This window comes from Dendrobates tinctorius, unplaced genomic scaffold (genome assembly GCF_039654945.1).
Source record: "Dendrobates tinctorius isolate UK_male_01 unplaced genomic scaffold, ASM3965494v1 ptg000342l, whole genome shotgun sequence".
NCBI classification, from domain to species: domain Eukaryota; kingdom Metazoa; phylum Chordata; class Amphibia; order Anura; family Dendrobatidae; genus Dendrobates; species Dendrobates tinctorius.
In genome coordinates, this window is record NW_027362008.1 from 5,017,100 (window position 1) to 5,034,852 (window position 17,753).

General features: G+C 44.3%; 1 protein-coding gene across 1 annotated transcript in view; it reads left to right on the forward strand.

Annotated features, from left to right (window-relative positions):
* LOC141074884 (receptor-type tyrosine-protein phosphatase T-like) overlaps positions 1-17,753 on the forward strand; it is a 336,227-nt gene that overhangs the window by 30,668 nt on the left and 287,806 nt on the right. The window contains exons 2-3 of the mRNA XM_073562192.1: positions 5,816-5,989; positions 8,396-8,572. Coding sequence (XP_073418293.1) covers positions 5,816-5,989; positions 8,396-8,572 — 351 coding nt within the window. The remainder of the gene's footprint in view (positions 1-5,815; positions 5,990-8,395; positions 8,573-17,753) is intronic.

Sequence of the window (17,753 nt, forward strand, 5' to 3'; positions counted from 1 at the left end):
GTTCTACCAGAAACTCCAGACCTGCTATCCCAGGGACCAGTGTATCACCCCCACATAAAAAAACTTACACATGACAGCTTGGCTTTTGAGAGGTCTTAAGTAACAAGGGCTTCTCGTCAAACTTGGTAACCACGCTACTACAAAGCAGAAAGCCAGTAACCACTAAAGCATATGGCAAAGTGTGGAAAAAATTCATGTCCGTGTCAGACTCCGAGCCAATGGGCAAAATCCCTATAGACAAGATTCTGTAATTCCTACAGAGGGGGTTGGAAAACGGGTTAGATACCAGCACCTTAAAAATACAGGTGGCAGCCTTGGGAGCTTTGTATAACCATGACCTAGCCAAAAATAGATGGGTTATGAGATTCATTAGAGCCTCAAGTAGATCCAGGCCGATCCCCCTACGCACCACCCCCCCCGGGATTTAAACCTAGTGCTAACGCACTAACCAAATCTCCCTTCGAACCCCTAGCGAAGGCTACCTTAAAAATGTTGTCCCTTAAGACCTCCCTCCTCTTAGCCTTAACTTCTGCCCCCCGCATTAGTGATAGACAAGCTTTGTCTGCCTACTCACCCTTCATGCAAGTTCTGGATGATAGGGTAATTCTTAGAACTGACCCAGCATATCTTCCCAAGGTATGTTCACAGTTTCATAGGACCCAGGAAATCTCCCTACCCTCCTTCTGTCCCAATCCCAAAAACAAAACAGAAGAGTTGTTACACACTTTAGATGTAAAAAGATGCCTGGTCCAATATTTGACAACCACGAGGGAGTTTAGGAAGGATGGGGCTCTGTGTTTTCAGGGTCCTCGGAAGGGTCAAAAAGCATCGAAGGCCACACTGGCGAGGTGGATAAGAGAGGCCATCACCCTATCCTACTCCTCTTTCGGGGCGGCCATCCCGGAGGACGTAAGGGCCCACTCAACCAGGGCAGTGGCATCATCCTGGGCAGAGAAAGCCGGCGCTTCAATAGACCAGATATGTAGAGCGGCCACTTGGTCTTCCCCCTCTACATTTTTCAAACAATACCGTCTAGACTTAACCTCTTCAGATCTCACCTTTGGGAAAAGGGTTCTGGACGCGGTGGTCCCTCCCTAGATGTACAATCTTTGTAATTCTCTCCGTGGTGCCGTCATGGGGGAAAGAGAAAATCGTAGTTACTTACCGATAACGGTATTTCTCTGATCCCATGACAGCACCCGTACATCCCCTCCCTTTCACACACAGGTGTGCACATTAGCGTGAGTTAGTTAGCTTTAGTACTTAGTCACACGGTGCCTCCATTAAGCTTAATTTGATTAATTGGATTAATGTTAAATTTTTATAACCATTTGAGTTGCAGCTGAAAGTTCTGTGTAATGCTCTGTAAACCAACTGATGTGGGAGAGAGGTACCGCCTTTTTCATCTGTAGGTTTCCTGTCCCTGAGGGCGGATCCCTCTCTCTCCATGGTGCCATCATGGCTTCAGAGAAATACCGTTATCGGTAAGTAACTACGATTTTTGCGCCCTTATTTCTTCTGGGAAGCCTTTTCTTTTTATCCTCAGCTTTTTCCACAATTTGGTCCAATTCTCCTTCTAAAAGATACAGTGCCTTGTGAAAGTATTCGGCCCCCTGGAACTTTTCAACTTTTTCCCACATATCATGCTTCAAACATAAAGATACAAAATGGAAATTTTTGGTGACGAATCAACAACAAGTGGGACACAATTGTGAAGTTGAACGAAATTTATTAGTTATTTTAAATTTTTGTGGAAATTCAAAAACTGAAATGTGGGGCGTGAAATATTATTCAGCACCTTTACTTTCAGTGCAGCAAACACACTCCAGAAGTTCATTGTGGATCTCTGAATGATCCAATGTTGTTCTAAATGACTAATGATGATAAATATAATCCACCTGTGTGTAATCAAGTCTCCGTATAAATGCACCTGCTCTGTGATAGTCTCAGGGTTCTGTTTGAAGCACAGAGAGCATCATGAAGACCAAGGAACACAACAGGCAGGTCCGTGATACTGTTGTGGAGAAGTTTAAAGCTGGATTTGGATACAAAATGATTTCCAAAACTTTAAACATCCAAGGAGCACTGTGCAAGCGCTCATATTGAAATGGAAGGCGTATCATACCACTGCAAATCTACCAAGACCCGGCCGTTCCTCTAAACTTTCATCTCAAACAAGGAGAAGACTGATCAGAGATGCAGCCAAGAGGCCCATGATCACTCTGGATGAACTGCAGAGACCTACAGCTGAGGTGGGACAGTCTGTCCATAGGACAACAATCAGTTGTACACTGCACAAATCTGGCCTTTATGGAAGAGTAGCAAGAAGAAAGCCATTTCTCAAAGATATCCATAAAAAGTGTCATTTAAAGTTTGCAACAAGCCACCTGGAAGACACACCAAACATGTGGAAGAAGGTGCTCTGGTCAGATGAAACCAAAAACAAACTTTTTGGCAACAATGCCAAACGATATGTTTGGCGTAAAGGCAACACAGCTCATCACCCTGAACACACCATCCCCACTGTCAAACATGGTGGTGGCAGCATCATGGTTTGGGCCTGCTTTTCTTCAGCAGGGACAGGGAAGATGGTTAAAATTGATGGGAAGATGGATGGAGCCAAATACAGGACGATTCTTGAAGAAAACCTGTTGGAGTCTGCAAAAGACCTGAGACTGGGACGGAGATTCGTCTTCCAACAACACAATGATCCCAAACATAAAGCAAAATCTACAATGGAATGGTTCACAAATAAACATATCCAGGTGTTAGAATGGCCAAGTCACAGTCCAGACCTGAATCCAATCGAGAATCTGGAAAGAGCTGAAAACTGCTGCTCACAAACGATCTCCATCCAACCTCACTGAGCGCGAGCTGTTTGCCAAGGAAGAATGGGCGAGAATTTCAGTCTCCCGATGTACAAAACTGATAGAGACATCCCCCAAGCAACTTGCAGCTGTAACCGCAGCAAAAGGTGGCGCAACAAGGTATTAAGTTAAAGGGACTGAATAATATTGCACGCCCCACTTTTCAGTTTTTGAATTTCCACAACAATTTAAAATAACCAATAAATTTCATTCAACGTCACAATTGTGTCCCACTTGTTGATTCTTCACAAAAAATTTACATTTGGTATCTTTATGTTTGAAGCATGATATGTGGAAAAAGGTAGAAAAGTTCCAGGGGGCCGAATATTTTTGCAAGGCACTGTATGCTGCACTATCTGGACTTGGAAGTTATATCACCTACCAGTGTCTGAGCCAAAGACATCTAGATGCATTTGATAAGGTAGCGGAGCAGGCAGTAATATGGGCAGGTTCAGCCGAGGCATCTGCTAAAATTTCTGGGGCCTATTTAAACATAAGAACATTTTGTAGAATTCTTCCTCTTGACATTTTCTCTTGCAGATTAGATTCAAGTTGTTCCAACCAAATAAAGAAAGATATAGCTACATTACACAATATTTGGCTTTAAAAAGGCAGCTGATGTCTCCCAGTTTCTGTGAAAGGGCCTGTCCATCTTTGTTTCCATGGGCTCTCATAGGTGGGGGGCATCCGCCAATCTGTAAGGACATCTTAACCACTTTTAATACCAAGACCTCAATCTTGGGTCTCTCATTGTTGATCTGTGTCTTCCTCATTGTTCTCTTATTTCTCTTTGAACAACCAGCTTCCTCTCGTAGAAGCCGGATTTCAATGTCATCTCAAGTGAAATAATAATTTTTATCCTCTTACGTTTTCCTTTGGCAGATTGGCTGAATTCTCCTCTTCCTCGGAGGAGGATTTGTTTGAAAAAGCAGAGTCTGAGTTGGAGTCAGAATCCGATACTTCTTGGGTTTTGGGGCTTTTAGAAGCAGGTTGATGGCCCAGACTTAGACAGAGGTTTAGTGTAGACCAAGGTGACTGTACCTCTTGCCTAATAACAGCTCTCAGATCTTGGAGAGAGACATTTTTTCTGGCTCTTTATTTTTGCATGACTTCTTATGAGTCCACTAACTTTTTGAAGCAAATAGCACCTTTCTAACTTTAGGCTTCGATTTTTGCGCAGAAGAAAGTCACCTTGCAAAATAATATAAAACATTAAACCACACCTGCACTAGTTTATCATAGTAGCCAGGCAGCAAATGTCTTTAAAATAAGTGCACCCATCGATCAGATAACTACTGGACTTGGGATATCAGACTGCACAGCAGATTCAGAGTGGGGTAACAATATATTCATGGCTTAAAAATCTAGCCCACCATCCTGATCACATAGTCATCTCCTAGCTGATATCATGTGCATAGAGGGATTCCCCCATCACACAAAATGACTCCTGCTAGTTCCGATTTCAAATTTCACACAATTGAATTTCAGGATGACACCACTGAGAGTCACTTGATTAGGACATCATCCAGACGCGCCTCCTGTGATGTGGCCAGACACGTGGTGACAGAGCCAGGAAGTCCTATCCAGACTCCACCTATAGCCCCCATGGAAAGCCGTGTTGAGCAGCAAGACCTGATTGTTAAACTCCGAGTCCTATAGCAATCTCCGATTGGAAGAACAACCCAAAGTATTGCTGCTGGATCACTGGGCTAATGGAATGTTCAAACATGCAAAGAAAAGATACCTACTGGTCTGCACCGCTCCTCTGCACTTAGTGCTGCAGCCAATCGTTGGCTGTTACATTCACATTTGTTTTGGAGCACAAGAAACAATGTTTCTGCTGCTTAGCTGATATATGAAAACTACAGCCGATCAGCTGCCACTGATTGGCTGCAGCTGTCATGTGACACCCCTTACTGGATGCTGATTCCAGCAGACCAGTCAGGGATAAAGTGCTGAAATCGGAGGAGCAAAATCTTTTAAAAATCTTTTTTTAAATTTTCATCAAGTTGTTGTTGATAAACAACATGTTTTGTATCTCTAGGGTACAGATAGTCCAGAAAAATGAAGGCAGCACTCCAACATGGAAAGTGGATGTAGTATTATTGGCCCATGTGCAACATTTTGGTCCAAATGTGGACCTTTCTCAAGTGTAGAGATAGGGTATTTTGTCCTCTCGCTTGATGTCTAATATATGTCCTTGAAAGCCCCTCTAAAATGTCTACATAATGTAGAGTAATGATTCCGTGGATCCTGCATGTCCTAAACCTGCTCGATACCTGGTGAAAGTATAAAATACGACCAATTTCATCAAACACAAAGCGGTAATTATTGTTATAATGTGAACTTCCAGAAAAGTTCAGGAATGGTTTAGTGGGTTCATTCCTACTATGGAGTCATGATCTGCCCGATACTATCTATGGTTTACACAAAGCCCGATACGGGAAACAGATCCAATTCCCGGGCTTCTGTCCACCGCAACACCGGCTCCATCCGAAGTAAAACCTACAAGTGTTTGCTCCATATATCGTCTGAATTATCCATAAGATTTATGTTGTAATGTTTGTTCTAAGGTCAGAAATAAATGAAATGTTTCACCTACAAACGGCATCATCCCCTGGCAGATTGGGACAAATGTTACTAGCTGAGAACTTTGTGAGTCCCCTCACCCCAATGGTGACAATATGGTCCTCCCTGTCACCCCAATGCTCAGAGCACTATCATCATTTATCCATGGAGCTCATAGTGTTTCCTCCCCCAGACTGTGGTGTTATGGACGGCTCTAGCCCTCACCGGTCATTAGGTTTCATCCAGCCTGATATGACCAGATAGTTCTTCCTGTGCACAATCTTCATTTGAAGACCTATCCACCAGGTCGTAGACTTGTGGTCACATTCACCGACACCTCATCGTCTGCGGTCCAGTCATGGTGACTTCTTATTTTGCAGGTCGGTGTCGGCGTCCGGCTGGTGAAGGAATGATCCCGGCAGAGCTGGAGTTTTATAATGTGAGTGACTCTCTGACCGTACAATGTGCGACTGGATATTATCCGTCACAGGAGACCATCATATGTATAAATGGGCAGACTGGTCATCAGTGGGATCCTTCTCCGAGGTGTACCGGTGAGTAGCTCCTACAGATCTCTTAAAGGGGTTTTCTAGAGAATAGAAAAACAGAGACAGAAAGGTCATTATAAATACATTCCTAAATGCTTTCACTTAGCAAATCACACTGGTTTTGTCCAGGGATGAAATTGCTATTGAATATAAGATTAAGGCGGCTGTTATTTTGTTATACTGAGGAATCCTGTGACAAAATGGAGCAGAAGCCAGTGAGCATGTGCAGTAGGAAGCTCCTCCCTCTCCCTCTATATACAGTGGGAAGCTCCTCCCCCTCCCTACATATGCAGTAGGAAGCTCCTCCCACTTCATATATGTGCAGTAAGAACTCCTCTCTCCATCCATCTGCAGTAGGAAGCTCTTCACTCTCCCTCCATGTGCAGTAGGAAGCTCCTCCCTCTCCCTCCAGGTGCAGTAGGAAGCTCCTCCCTCTTCATACATATGCAGTAGGAAGCTCTTCCCTCTCCCTCCATGTGCACTAGGAAGCTCCTCCCTCTTCATACATATGCAGTAGAAAGCTCCTCCCTCTCCCTCCATATACAGTGAGAAGCTCCTCCCTCCCCTCCATATGCAGCAGAAAGCTCCACCCCTTCATACATGTGCAGTAGGAAGCTCCTCCCCCTCCTACATGTGCAGTAGCAAGCCCCTCCCCCTCACTTCATGTGTAGTAGGAAGCTCCTCCCTCTTCCTTATTAACTTTACAATAAAATCTTTGTCCGGGAGGAGGAAGAAATCCGACTTCCTCTGATTTCCTAGTGACCCCACTCTGACAGCCATTACACTGAGCACAAAACATGGGAAGTGAGGAGGCAACGTGGAGATCGTCATCACAGAGCAGAGACGGCAATAGTGACCAGTAACGGTCCGTGAGCTACAGATTCTCTCCAGCATCCCGCCATCAGAGTGTCAGTATTCTAGAAGGATCGTAACGTCTCCATCACACCTGTCACCAGCCACAAGTCTGTAGCTCACAATTATACCGCCCCCTTGGATAAACCAAAACTACAGAAATAAAAAAGAGCAAAAAAAGCAAATCTAAGACTCTGCTGCTTCCAACATATAAACATTGTTTTAGAATACACTGTAAACCTGCAGCATAAAACAGACACCACTCCATAGACCGGTACACGTGTGCACGCCGGCTGACCGTGAAACATGGTGCGTCTTACGATGCTATATATCCGTACCACCATGCAACATTGCTCAGGGATGTAGCAGTAAGAGAAAAAGAAGTAGGCCACAATCAGGGGATCACCCAAGGCAGGAAATAGCGAAAAATCGATCAAACTTTATATTAGACATAAGAAGACAAGCACAAAACATTAAAGGCACTTAAAAAATAGTCACACATGTGACATACAAACAGATCCCACTAGGCTCCTAATAGGGCCAACCACCATTAAACGGGCGCACTGCTAATCATACAGAGTAATTATGTGGGTGCAATTCAATGGTCAAACGTAGTAACAACCAGAACAAGGAAAAAGAAGACCACTATGATGAATGCACACCACAATAGTAATTTGTGGATAGAAAAAGTTTTATTGAGAACACTGCATAAAAACATCTAAAAACAGTGGTAAGGAACAAACCGCATGTGCCCTGCTCCTATATACAATAGATAATATACAAAAGATGCAGCAGCCCTATATGGACCAGCAACCTGCAAGAAAACATGTGCTAGAAGTTCATATATAGGCCGGAGTCACACTACAGTGAGATACGGCCGAGTCTCCATGTATTGCTGTGCGGCTGCACGCTCCGCTCCGGAGTGCCGGTGCCAGAGCTTGGTTTTAACCTGCGAGACTCGGCCGTATCTCGCTGTGTGTGTTCCCGGCCATATACCCACAATAGGAAGAGGGTCTAAACCAGAGAAACCATGTGATCACCTGGATACACAAAAAATAAGTACAATAGTCAAGCAAAATTAATTACATTGCAGTAGACCCCAGAATCCAATATACCGCACATGCTGTCTGCAGTAACTGAGCGCTCCTGGAAGAACCAACACAGCCTCGTAGTGTGGCGAGAAGTGCCATGTATACAGAAAATACATATATGCACTAAATAGTACCAATAATACCCATGTAATACCATGTCAAGAGTATGCTAACATCGTGACAACATCAGCACAAAACAAAAAAAGTGCTGAACATAGAGGACATGACACAACCCGCATGCAGGACACTGCCCTATAAAATACAGCTTATAGTAGTAGCTTAAATATCACTACGCAGCAACTGAACCCGATCCCACTAGGCTCGTACACCGCACGTGTTTGGGTTTTCTCCACTATGAGGCTGAAGCTGGCGGCTCCGGTAATGTGGTGGAGGGATGAGATCACGCATGGACTCCGGGAGGTGGACAATCACCATCGTCCGTCCAGTGATTATGCTTCTTATATTACAGCTCAGTGTCGGCGTCCGGACGGTGAGGGGGTGATCCCGGCAGGGAAGGAGTTTTATAATAAGGATGAAGATCTATACATGCGCTGTCAGGATGGATATCGTCTGATATCATACATGTGGACCCGGTGTACAAGCCCCCGGACAGATAATGAGTGGCAGCCTTCCCCGCAGTGTGTCGGTGAGTAGTGTAAGATAGAACTACAGAGCTATCTCTGTAACTCCAGTGTATATGTGGGACCTGGAAATATCTGAGGTTCGGGGGTGTTATGAGTCCTATGGGCCCCAGGTCTTGGACCTCCTGCATTCACATGTTGGCCAGATACTCTGGCGCCAGTCACATTACTAGAGTCTAGAAAATTAATGTTGGTCCCTTTAAAAGTTGAACAAGAACAGCACATAAATCTCACTGAAAACACAACAATAATCTTTATATAGCTCCAACATATTCCACAGCACTTTACAGACATCATCACTGTCCCCGATGGGGCTCACAATCTAAATTCCCTATCAGTATGTCTTTGGAATGTGGGAGAGAAACTCGCGGAGAACATACAAACAACTTGCAGATGTTGTCCTTGGTGGGATTTGAGCCCAGGACTCCAGCGCTGCAAGGCTGCAATGCTAACCACTGAGCCACCATGCTGCGCTATAAAATAATCTTCTAAGTAACACTGGTAAATAAATCAGACATACAGTTACCACATAATAAATATCGTCATGACACACTGCACAATAACTGAACGAAACCCAATATCAATATTACCAAAAGCCTTGCTACACAATGGTAAAATAATGCCGCCATACTATGACTGTATATTAACACAACGTAGAGTCTGAATATTACTGCCATCCCATTACTGAACTCATCATACAAAGCTCAATGTAATTATCAATACCGCACACCTGGGATAAATAATCCCGCCGCTCCATCATGGCCATATGTTACCAGTATGTACAGTGACTGATTAGTATAGAGTTGCAATAGTCAAGACAAGAATGAATAATAGCAACAAAAAATATGCAAAAACCATGAGAGAAAAAAAAACACAGAAAAACTGCCAAAGATACGAGAAAAACCAGAGGTAAAACCACCATGAGCCATTATCCTGCAATGCTGTCATATTCCAGTGCTGCAGCCTACCTGGAGGTCAGAAGTACAAGGTGTTCATTGCTCGGAGACACAGCCGAGGTGAGGAGGTCGATCCCGTCCACCACTGAGGAAGATGACTAAGATGAGGAGGCTGAGTCGGATCACCACTGAGCAAGACACAGAATTGGAAACATCAGGACAAGGCCAAGGAATATCTGATAGATCACGCCCTGGTTTTAGGTACTGATGAGATGAGAGCGACTCTGGATGGAGCAAAAGAGGATGGGCACGGGCTGGTTCAGTAACAGGCACAAACCTCCACTTCTCTTTATATGTCAGCGATGTGGAGTTCAGCACTGCTATGGAAGGGATTATTAGAGGAGCTCGTTGGGCCTTTTTTGGGTTGAAGGTGAATCAAAATCACCTCACATCACTACTGCCGGTTACTACAAGACACGTTTTTCCTGAAGTGGAGCGAGAAAAAATTTGTGTCCCTCCAGAAAACCAAGATTGTTCTGCAAGACAAGGCTCCATTGCAGCATCAAAGTGTCCACTGATCAGGGCCAGGAGACTGATTAACCGCTTCCCGACCGCCCACAGTAGATAAACGTTGGCGCTTGCTGGGCTTTGTGCAGCGCCGAAGTTTATCTACTGTCATAGAATCATAGAATCATAGAATCGTAGAGTTGGAAGGGACCTCCTGGGCCATCTGGTCCAACCCCCTGCTCAAAGCAGGATTCGCTAAATCATCCCAGTCAGATGTCTGTCCAGCCTCTGTTTGAAGACTTCCATTGAAGGAGAACTCACCACTTCTCGTGGCAGCCTGTTCCACTCATTGATCACCCTAAAAAAGTTTTTTCTAATATCTAATCTGTGTCTCCTCCCATTCAGTTTCATCCCATTGCTTCTAGTCTTTCCTTGTGCAAATGAGAATAAAGTTGATCCTTCTACAATGTGACAGCCCTTTAGATATTTGTAGACAGCTATTAAGTCTCCTCTCAGTCTTCTCTTCCCCCGGGACCCCCACATACCTTATAACGCTGGGATCCCGGTGCACAATGCATCCTGGGACCCCCGACGTCATCAAGACCTGATTGGTTCAGGTCCTGATGACGTCAGCGTCACAGCAGCCAATGAGAGCGCTCGCTGGGAAAGCTGCTTGTTTCCCGGCAATCTCACTCATTGTAATGCGACTTCTCCTCTGATCTCACACTGACATATGATCAGAGGAGAAGCAACGTTACTGTGTGACTAGATCGCTGCCTGGCACAGCTGATCGCTGCCTGGCACAGCTGTGCCAGGCAGCGATCTTGTCACACAGTAACGCTGCTTCTCCTCTGATCATATGTCAGTGTGAGATCAGAGGAGAAGTGGCGTTACTATGAGTCAGATCGCCGGGCAGCGATCTTGTCACAAAAAGAAAAAAAAAAAGTAAAGAAAAAAAAAAGCAGGCACGCAGGTTAGGGTTAGGGCTAGGGCTAGGGCTAGGGTTAGGGCTAGGGTTATGGGTGTGTTGGTGTTAGGTTTGTGGTTAGGGTTATGGTTAGGGCTGAGATTAGGGTTAGGGGTGTGGTGGGGTCGGGGTTGGAATTAGAATTGGGGGTTTCCACTGTTTAGGTACATCAGGGGCTCTGTAAAAGCAACATGACGCCCGCAGACCATTCCATCAAAGTCTGCATTTCAGAACGTCACTACTTCCCTTCCGAGCCCCGACATGTGCCCAAACAGTAGTTTTCTCCCACATATGGGGTACCAGCGTACTCAGGACAAATTGGAAAACAACTCTTAGGGTCCAATTTCTCCTGTTACCCTTGTGAAAATAAAAATTGGGGGCTAAAAGATCATTTTTGTGGAAAAAAAATGATTTTTTTTATTTTCACGGCTCTACATTATAAACTTTAGTGAAACACTTGGGGTTCAAAGTGCTCACCACACATCTAGATAACTTCATTGGGGGGTCTAGTTTCCAAAATGGTGTCATTTGTGGGTGTTTCCACTGTTTAGGTACATCAGGGGCTCTGCAAATGCGACATGACACCCGCAGACCATTCCATCAAAGTCTGCATTCCAGAACGTCACTACTTCCCTTCCGAGCCCCACCGTGTGCCCAAACAGTAGTTTTCTTCCACATATGGGGTATCAGCGTACTCAGGACAAATTGGACAACAACTTTTGGGGTCCAATTTCTCCTGTTACCCTTGGGAAAATAAAAATTGGGGGCTAAAAGGTCATTTTGTGGAAAAAAAATGATTTTTTATTTTCATGGCTCTACGTTATAAACTTCTGTGAAGCACTTGGGGGTTCAAAGTGTTCACAACACATCTAGATAAGTTCTTTAAGGGGTCTAGTTTCTAAAATGGGGTCTCTTTTGGGGGGTTTCCACTGTTTAGGTACATCAGGGGCTCTCCAAATGCGACATGGCATCCGATCTCAATTCTAGCCAATTCTGCATTGAAAAAGTCAAACGGCGCTCCTTCCGTTCTGAGCTCTGCCGTGTGCTCAAACAGTGGTTTAGCCCCACATACGGGGTATCGGCGTATTCGGGAGAAATTGCACAAAAAAATTTGTGGTTCATTTTCTCTTTTTACACTTGTGAAAATAAAAAAAAAATGGTTCTGAATTAAAATGTTTGTGAAGAAAAGTTAAATGTTTATTTTTTCCTTCCACATTCCATTCATTCATGTGAAGCACCTGAAGGGTTAATAAACTTCTTGAATGTGGTTTTGAGTACATTGAGAGGTGAAGTTTTTAGAATGGTGTCACTTTTGGATATTTTCTGTCATATTGACCCCCCAAACTCACTTCAAATGTGAGGTGGTCCCCAAAAAAATGGTGTTGTAAATTTTGTTGTAAAAATGAGAAATCCGCTGGTCAACTTTTAACCCTTATAACGTCCTAAAAAATAAAAAATTATGCTTCCAAAATTGTGCAGATGTAAACTAGACATGTGGGAAATGTTATTTATTAACTATTTTGTGCGATATCACTCTCTGATTTAAGGGCATAAAAATTAAAAGTTTGAAAATTGCAAAATTTTCTAAATTTTCACAAAATTTCGATTTTTTTAATAAATAAGCGCAGTTCATATCTAAGAAACTGTACCACCATCATGAAGTACAATATGGCACGAGAAAACATTGTCAGAATCAGCAGGATCCGTTGAAGTGTTCTAGAGTTATGACCTCATAAAGTGACACTGGTCAGAATTGAAAAAATTGGCCCGGTCACGAAGGCAAAAACAGGCTTGGGTGTGAAGGGGTTAAAGATGTAGAATAATGACCTGGCCCCATCCTCAATGGACTTAAACCCTAGTGAGGACTTGTGGACCTTCTTTAATAGAAGAACAGTCAACTCTTTGAGCCGTGTCTGGGGTTGTGGTGTAAAAAGCTGAAAGACTTCATGGATGGTTCTTATGGCTGTCACTGAGAAGAAGGAGGGCCGACATATTACTATATTATAGTTACCAACCGTCCCAGATTCAGCAGGGCTGTCAGTGCCTTGTCATGACTTCCACTAACTCGTTTCTCTCTGTAATTGTAGTATGTTGGTGTTTTCTATCATAAATAATGATGATCCAGTAATTTAATTCTGATGTTTTCTATTCTAAACAATGTTGATTCAGTAGTTTTGTCCAGCCTCCGGAGGTCACCTTTGAGTAATAGACAAGAAAACTCTAGAAACAGAAAATGAACTCTCAGAGATTTTCCCGGGTTGATGAAGTGAAGCTGCGTGCTGGTGAGGACAGAAGAATCCAGAGCTTGAAGGATTCCTGTTGAGACCGTGTGATTCCAGGAAAATGACTCCTGTGAGTAAACAGAGAAGTGTGGCCGGTCACCGACTGTGCAGTTAGCTAGGGATAGCTAGAAAGTTATCGCAGCCTATTCAAGGACACTATTGTTACTAAGAATTGCATATAAACTGATAGAGACTGAGGATTCCTGTGCATCAAGATTCTGGCTGAGGAATATTACTGGAATTGATTGTGAACTTTATCTGACTCTGCATCAGAAGATTTGCTGGTTCAGGAAGCTGTTTAACCCGGTGTTGGACGTCTGCATAACAAATTCAGGTATTTACTGTTGAAGCATACCCTGTGAAGGTGTACACACTGAGTGCTCGAGATTAAGACAGTTCACTATGTATGTATTGTGTTTATACTGTGATGGTTTAAGTGATTTATCGGTTTTATATACAGTGGGTACGGAAAGTATTTAGAGCCCTTTAAATTTTTCACTCTTTGTTTCATTGCAGCAATTTGGTAAATTCAAAAAAGTTCATTTTTTTTCTCTGCACCCCATCTTGACTGAAAAAAAACAGAAATGTCGCAATTTTTGCAAATGTAATAAAAAAGAAAAACTGAAATATCACATGGTCATAAGTATTCAGACCCTTTGCTCAGACACTCATATATTTAAGTCACATGCTGTCCATTTCCTTGTGATCCTCGTTGAGATGGTTCTACTCCATAATCCTTAAATGGAAGACATTTGGGACCACCAGAAGTGTTCCTAGACATGGCCGTCCAGCCAAGCTGAGCAATCATGGGAGAAGAGCCTTGGTGAGAGAGGTAAAGAAGAACCCCAATATCACTGTGGCTGAGCTCCACAGATGCAGTAGGCAGATGGGAGAAAGTTCCACAAAGTCAACTATCACTGCAGCCCTCCACCAGTCGGGCCTTTATGACAGAGTGGCCCGACGGAAGCCTCTCCTCAATGCATATGAAAGTCCGCATAAATTTTGCTAAAAAACACATGAAGGACTCCCAGACTATGAGAAATAAGATTCTCTGGTCTGATGAGACGAAGATAGAACTTTTTGGCGATAATTCTAAGTGGTATGTGTGGAGAAAACCAGGCACTGCTCATCACCTGCCCAATACAATCCCAACAGTGAAAAATGGTGGTGGCAACATCATGCTGTGGGGGTGTTTTTCAGCTGCAGGGACAGGATATCTGGTTGCCAATGACGGAAATGTGAATGTAACCAAGTACAGATATATCTGGATGAAAACCTCTTCCAGAGTGCTCTGGACCTCAGACTTGGCCGAAGGTTCACCTTCCAACAAGACAATGACCCAAAGCACACAGCTAAAATAACAAAGGAGTGGCTTCAGAACAACTCTGTGACCATTCTTGACTGGCCCAGCCAGAGCCCTGACCTAAACCCAATTGAGCATCTCTGGAGAGACCTGAAAATGGATGTCCACCAACGTTCACCATCCAACCTGACGAAACTGGAGAGGATCTGCAAGGAAGAATGGCAGAGGATCCCCAAATCCAGGGGTGAAAAACTTGTTGCATCATTCCCAAGAAGACTCATGGCTGTACTAACTCAAAAGGTGTTTCTACTCAATACTGAGCAAAGGGTCTGAAAACTTATGACCATGTGATATTTCAATTTTTCTTTTTTAAGAAATTTGCAAAAATTTCTACATTTCTGTCTTTTTTCAATCAAGATGGGGTGCAGAGTGTACATTAATGAGAAAAAAATGAACTTTTTTAATTTACCAATTTGCTGCAATGAAACAAAAAGTGAAAAAGTTAAAGGGGTCTGAATACTTTTCTTACTCACTGTATTTATACAGGGTGGGCCATTTATATGGGTACACCTAAATAAAAGGTCTCCCGATCTGACCTCCTTAGACTTTTATCTTTGTGGTCATCTGAAGGCAATTGTCAATGCTTGATGATACAAGATGTGCAACATCTGAAACAACGGATACTGGAAGCCTGTGCTAGCATTTCGTCTGTGTTGTTGCTATCAGTGTGTCAAGAGTGGCAGAAGAGAGTTGCATTGACAATGGTGCTGTACATGAGACGGGGTTACATCAAAATACAAATATCAATTACAGTGTACAAAACTAACAATGACAGACTGATACAGAGGGAAGAGGACCCTGCCCTTGCAGGCTTACATTCTACAGGATTATTGAGAAGGAGACAGTAGGTCGGAGGTTGCCATAGCTCTGATGGTGCTGAGGTGGCCATGTGGTCATTAAAGGTTGTAAGCTTTTTTGAAGGAGGTGGGTTTTCAGGTTCCATTTGAAGGATCCAAATGTGGTGGATAACCGGACATGTTGGGGAACAGAATTCTAGAGGATGTGTGATATTCGAGAGAAGTCTTGGAGACAATTGGGTGAGGAGCGCATAAGCGTGGAGGAGAGAAGGAGGTATTGGGAGCAGCGCGGATTACGTGAGGGAAGATATTGAGAGATTAGTTCAGAAATATACGGAGGAGAAAGGCTATGGATGGTTTTGTAGGTCAGTGTTAGGCTAGTTTCAAACTAGCATTTCCTGGAGCTGCGGAGGGATGCATAGCTCCTCCGGTCAGGTCCGCCCACGGCCGCATCTCCTCCGGTCATCTCCGGAAATGCTAAATGTGCGGTTGGTATGGTATGAGGAGATCCAGGATAGGGTGAGGTTTTTGACACAAAGGAAGAGAGAATCTGTAGTAGGAGGCAGTGGTTGACTGTGTCGAAGGCAGGTGACAGGTCTAGAAGGAGGAGATTAGAGAATTGTCTGTTAGCTTTGGCTGTAAGTAGGTCATTAGTAATTTTGGTCAGAGCAGTCTCAGTCGAATGGTGGGGACAGAAGCCAGATTGTAGGTTGTCGAAGAGAGTTAGATGGAAAGATCAGCATGGACATGCTGCTCAAGGAGTCAGGAAGCAAATGGGAGCAAAGATATGGGGCGATAGCTGGACATATTGCTCAAGTCAAGGGATGGCTTTTTGAGTATAGGTGTGATTGTGGCAAGTTTGAAAGCAAAGGGGTAGGGATCAGAAGTTAGTGATAGATTGAAGAGATGGGTTAGGGATGGGATTAGTGTAGTGCTGAGGTTGGGGAGAAGTTGGGATGGGATGGGGTCAAGTGCACAAGTGATAAGTTGTGATTTGGAGAGAAGATGAGCAAGCTCTCCTTCAGTGATTTTGGAGAGGGAAATTATGGTGCTAGGACATTGGTCTGGCATACAAAGGGGTTGTGGCATACAAAGGGGTTGCCTTGTTTGGTCTATGTTGTTTTTGAAGTGTGTGGCAAAGTCCTTGGCAGAGATTAGGGAAGTCGGAGGGGGGCAGTGGTGGGTGGAGGAGGAAGTTAAAAGTATTGAACAACTGTTTGGGGTTGTGGGATAAGGAAGATACAGGGGATGTAAAGTAGGCCTGTTTAGCAGAGGTGAGATCTGATTTGAATGCAAGTGTTGCTTGTTTGAGTGCAGTGGAGTCATCTTGTGAACGCGTTTTCTTGCAACACCGTTCTGCAATTCTGGACACTTGCCGAAGCTTTTTAGCGATGTAATTGTGCCAGGGTTGTCTACTGATTCGTCGCACTCTGCTATGCATGACAGGGGCGACTGAGTCGATGGCTGATGCAAGAGTGTCATTGTAGAAACTATTCTACAGTGGTAGAATAGAGTTAGAGTGTGCGAGTGTCTATATATGTGAGGTTTCTGTGGAGGTGCGCATGTTGCTGGACATGGGTGACAGCTGAGGAGGACAAGGATGAAAAACTGTGTAGATGGTGGTGAGGTAGAGGGAGAGGGGAGGTTGTGAAGTTAGATAGGGAGCAGAGACGGGTGAAGACCAGGTCTAATGTGTGTCCATCTTTTTGGGTGGCTGAGGAGGACCACTGAGTAAGTCCAAAAAGATGAAGTAAGGGACAGGAGATTGGAGGCTGCCGATGGGGATGTTGAAGTCACCCATGATGATGTGGTAATGTTAGCAGAGAGAAGCCAGGCGGAGAATTGGTTAATAAAGGCAGTGGTCTGGCCTGGAGGTCAGTATATGATGGCAAGTTGGAGGTTGTGTTAGATGTTGGATTCCTGCAGCTGCACAGCAGGAATCCAGAGCCATGCATCCAGCAGTCTCCCATTCCTTTCCGACCGCTCAGGGACCTGCACAGCAATCTCAGCGATCCAGGCGCCCTGCTCAGACCAGCTCTCTGGGTCTGGATGTTGCTGCCACCTCTGGACCAGCAATGGTAGCGCAACCTGCTTTGCAGGAAACCACTCCAGAGGCTAAGTCCTCTCACCGCACTACTGGGCATGCCCACTAGACGATCTTCCAGTGGAAATCGGGGGTCACGTGCACAGGTCCTTCTCCTCATATGGATTGGGCTTCGGGGAATATACTGGGTTGGAGCAAGGACTGTGAGGGAAGGTGCCTGAGGGGCAGTGTTCAGGTAGCTTCCACTGAAGTGCCCACGGATCTCTCTGCGTTTCCTTAACCTTACAACCTTACCACCAGTACGCGGACGTCTTCTCTAAAAAATCTGCG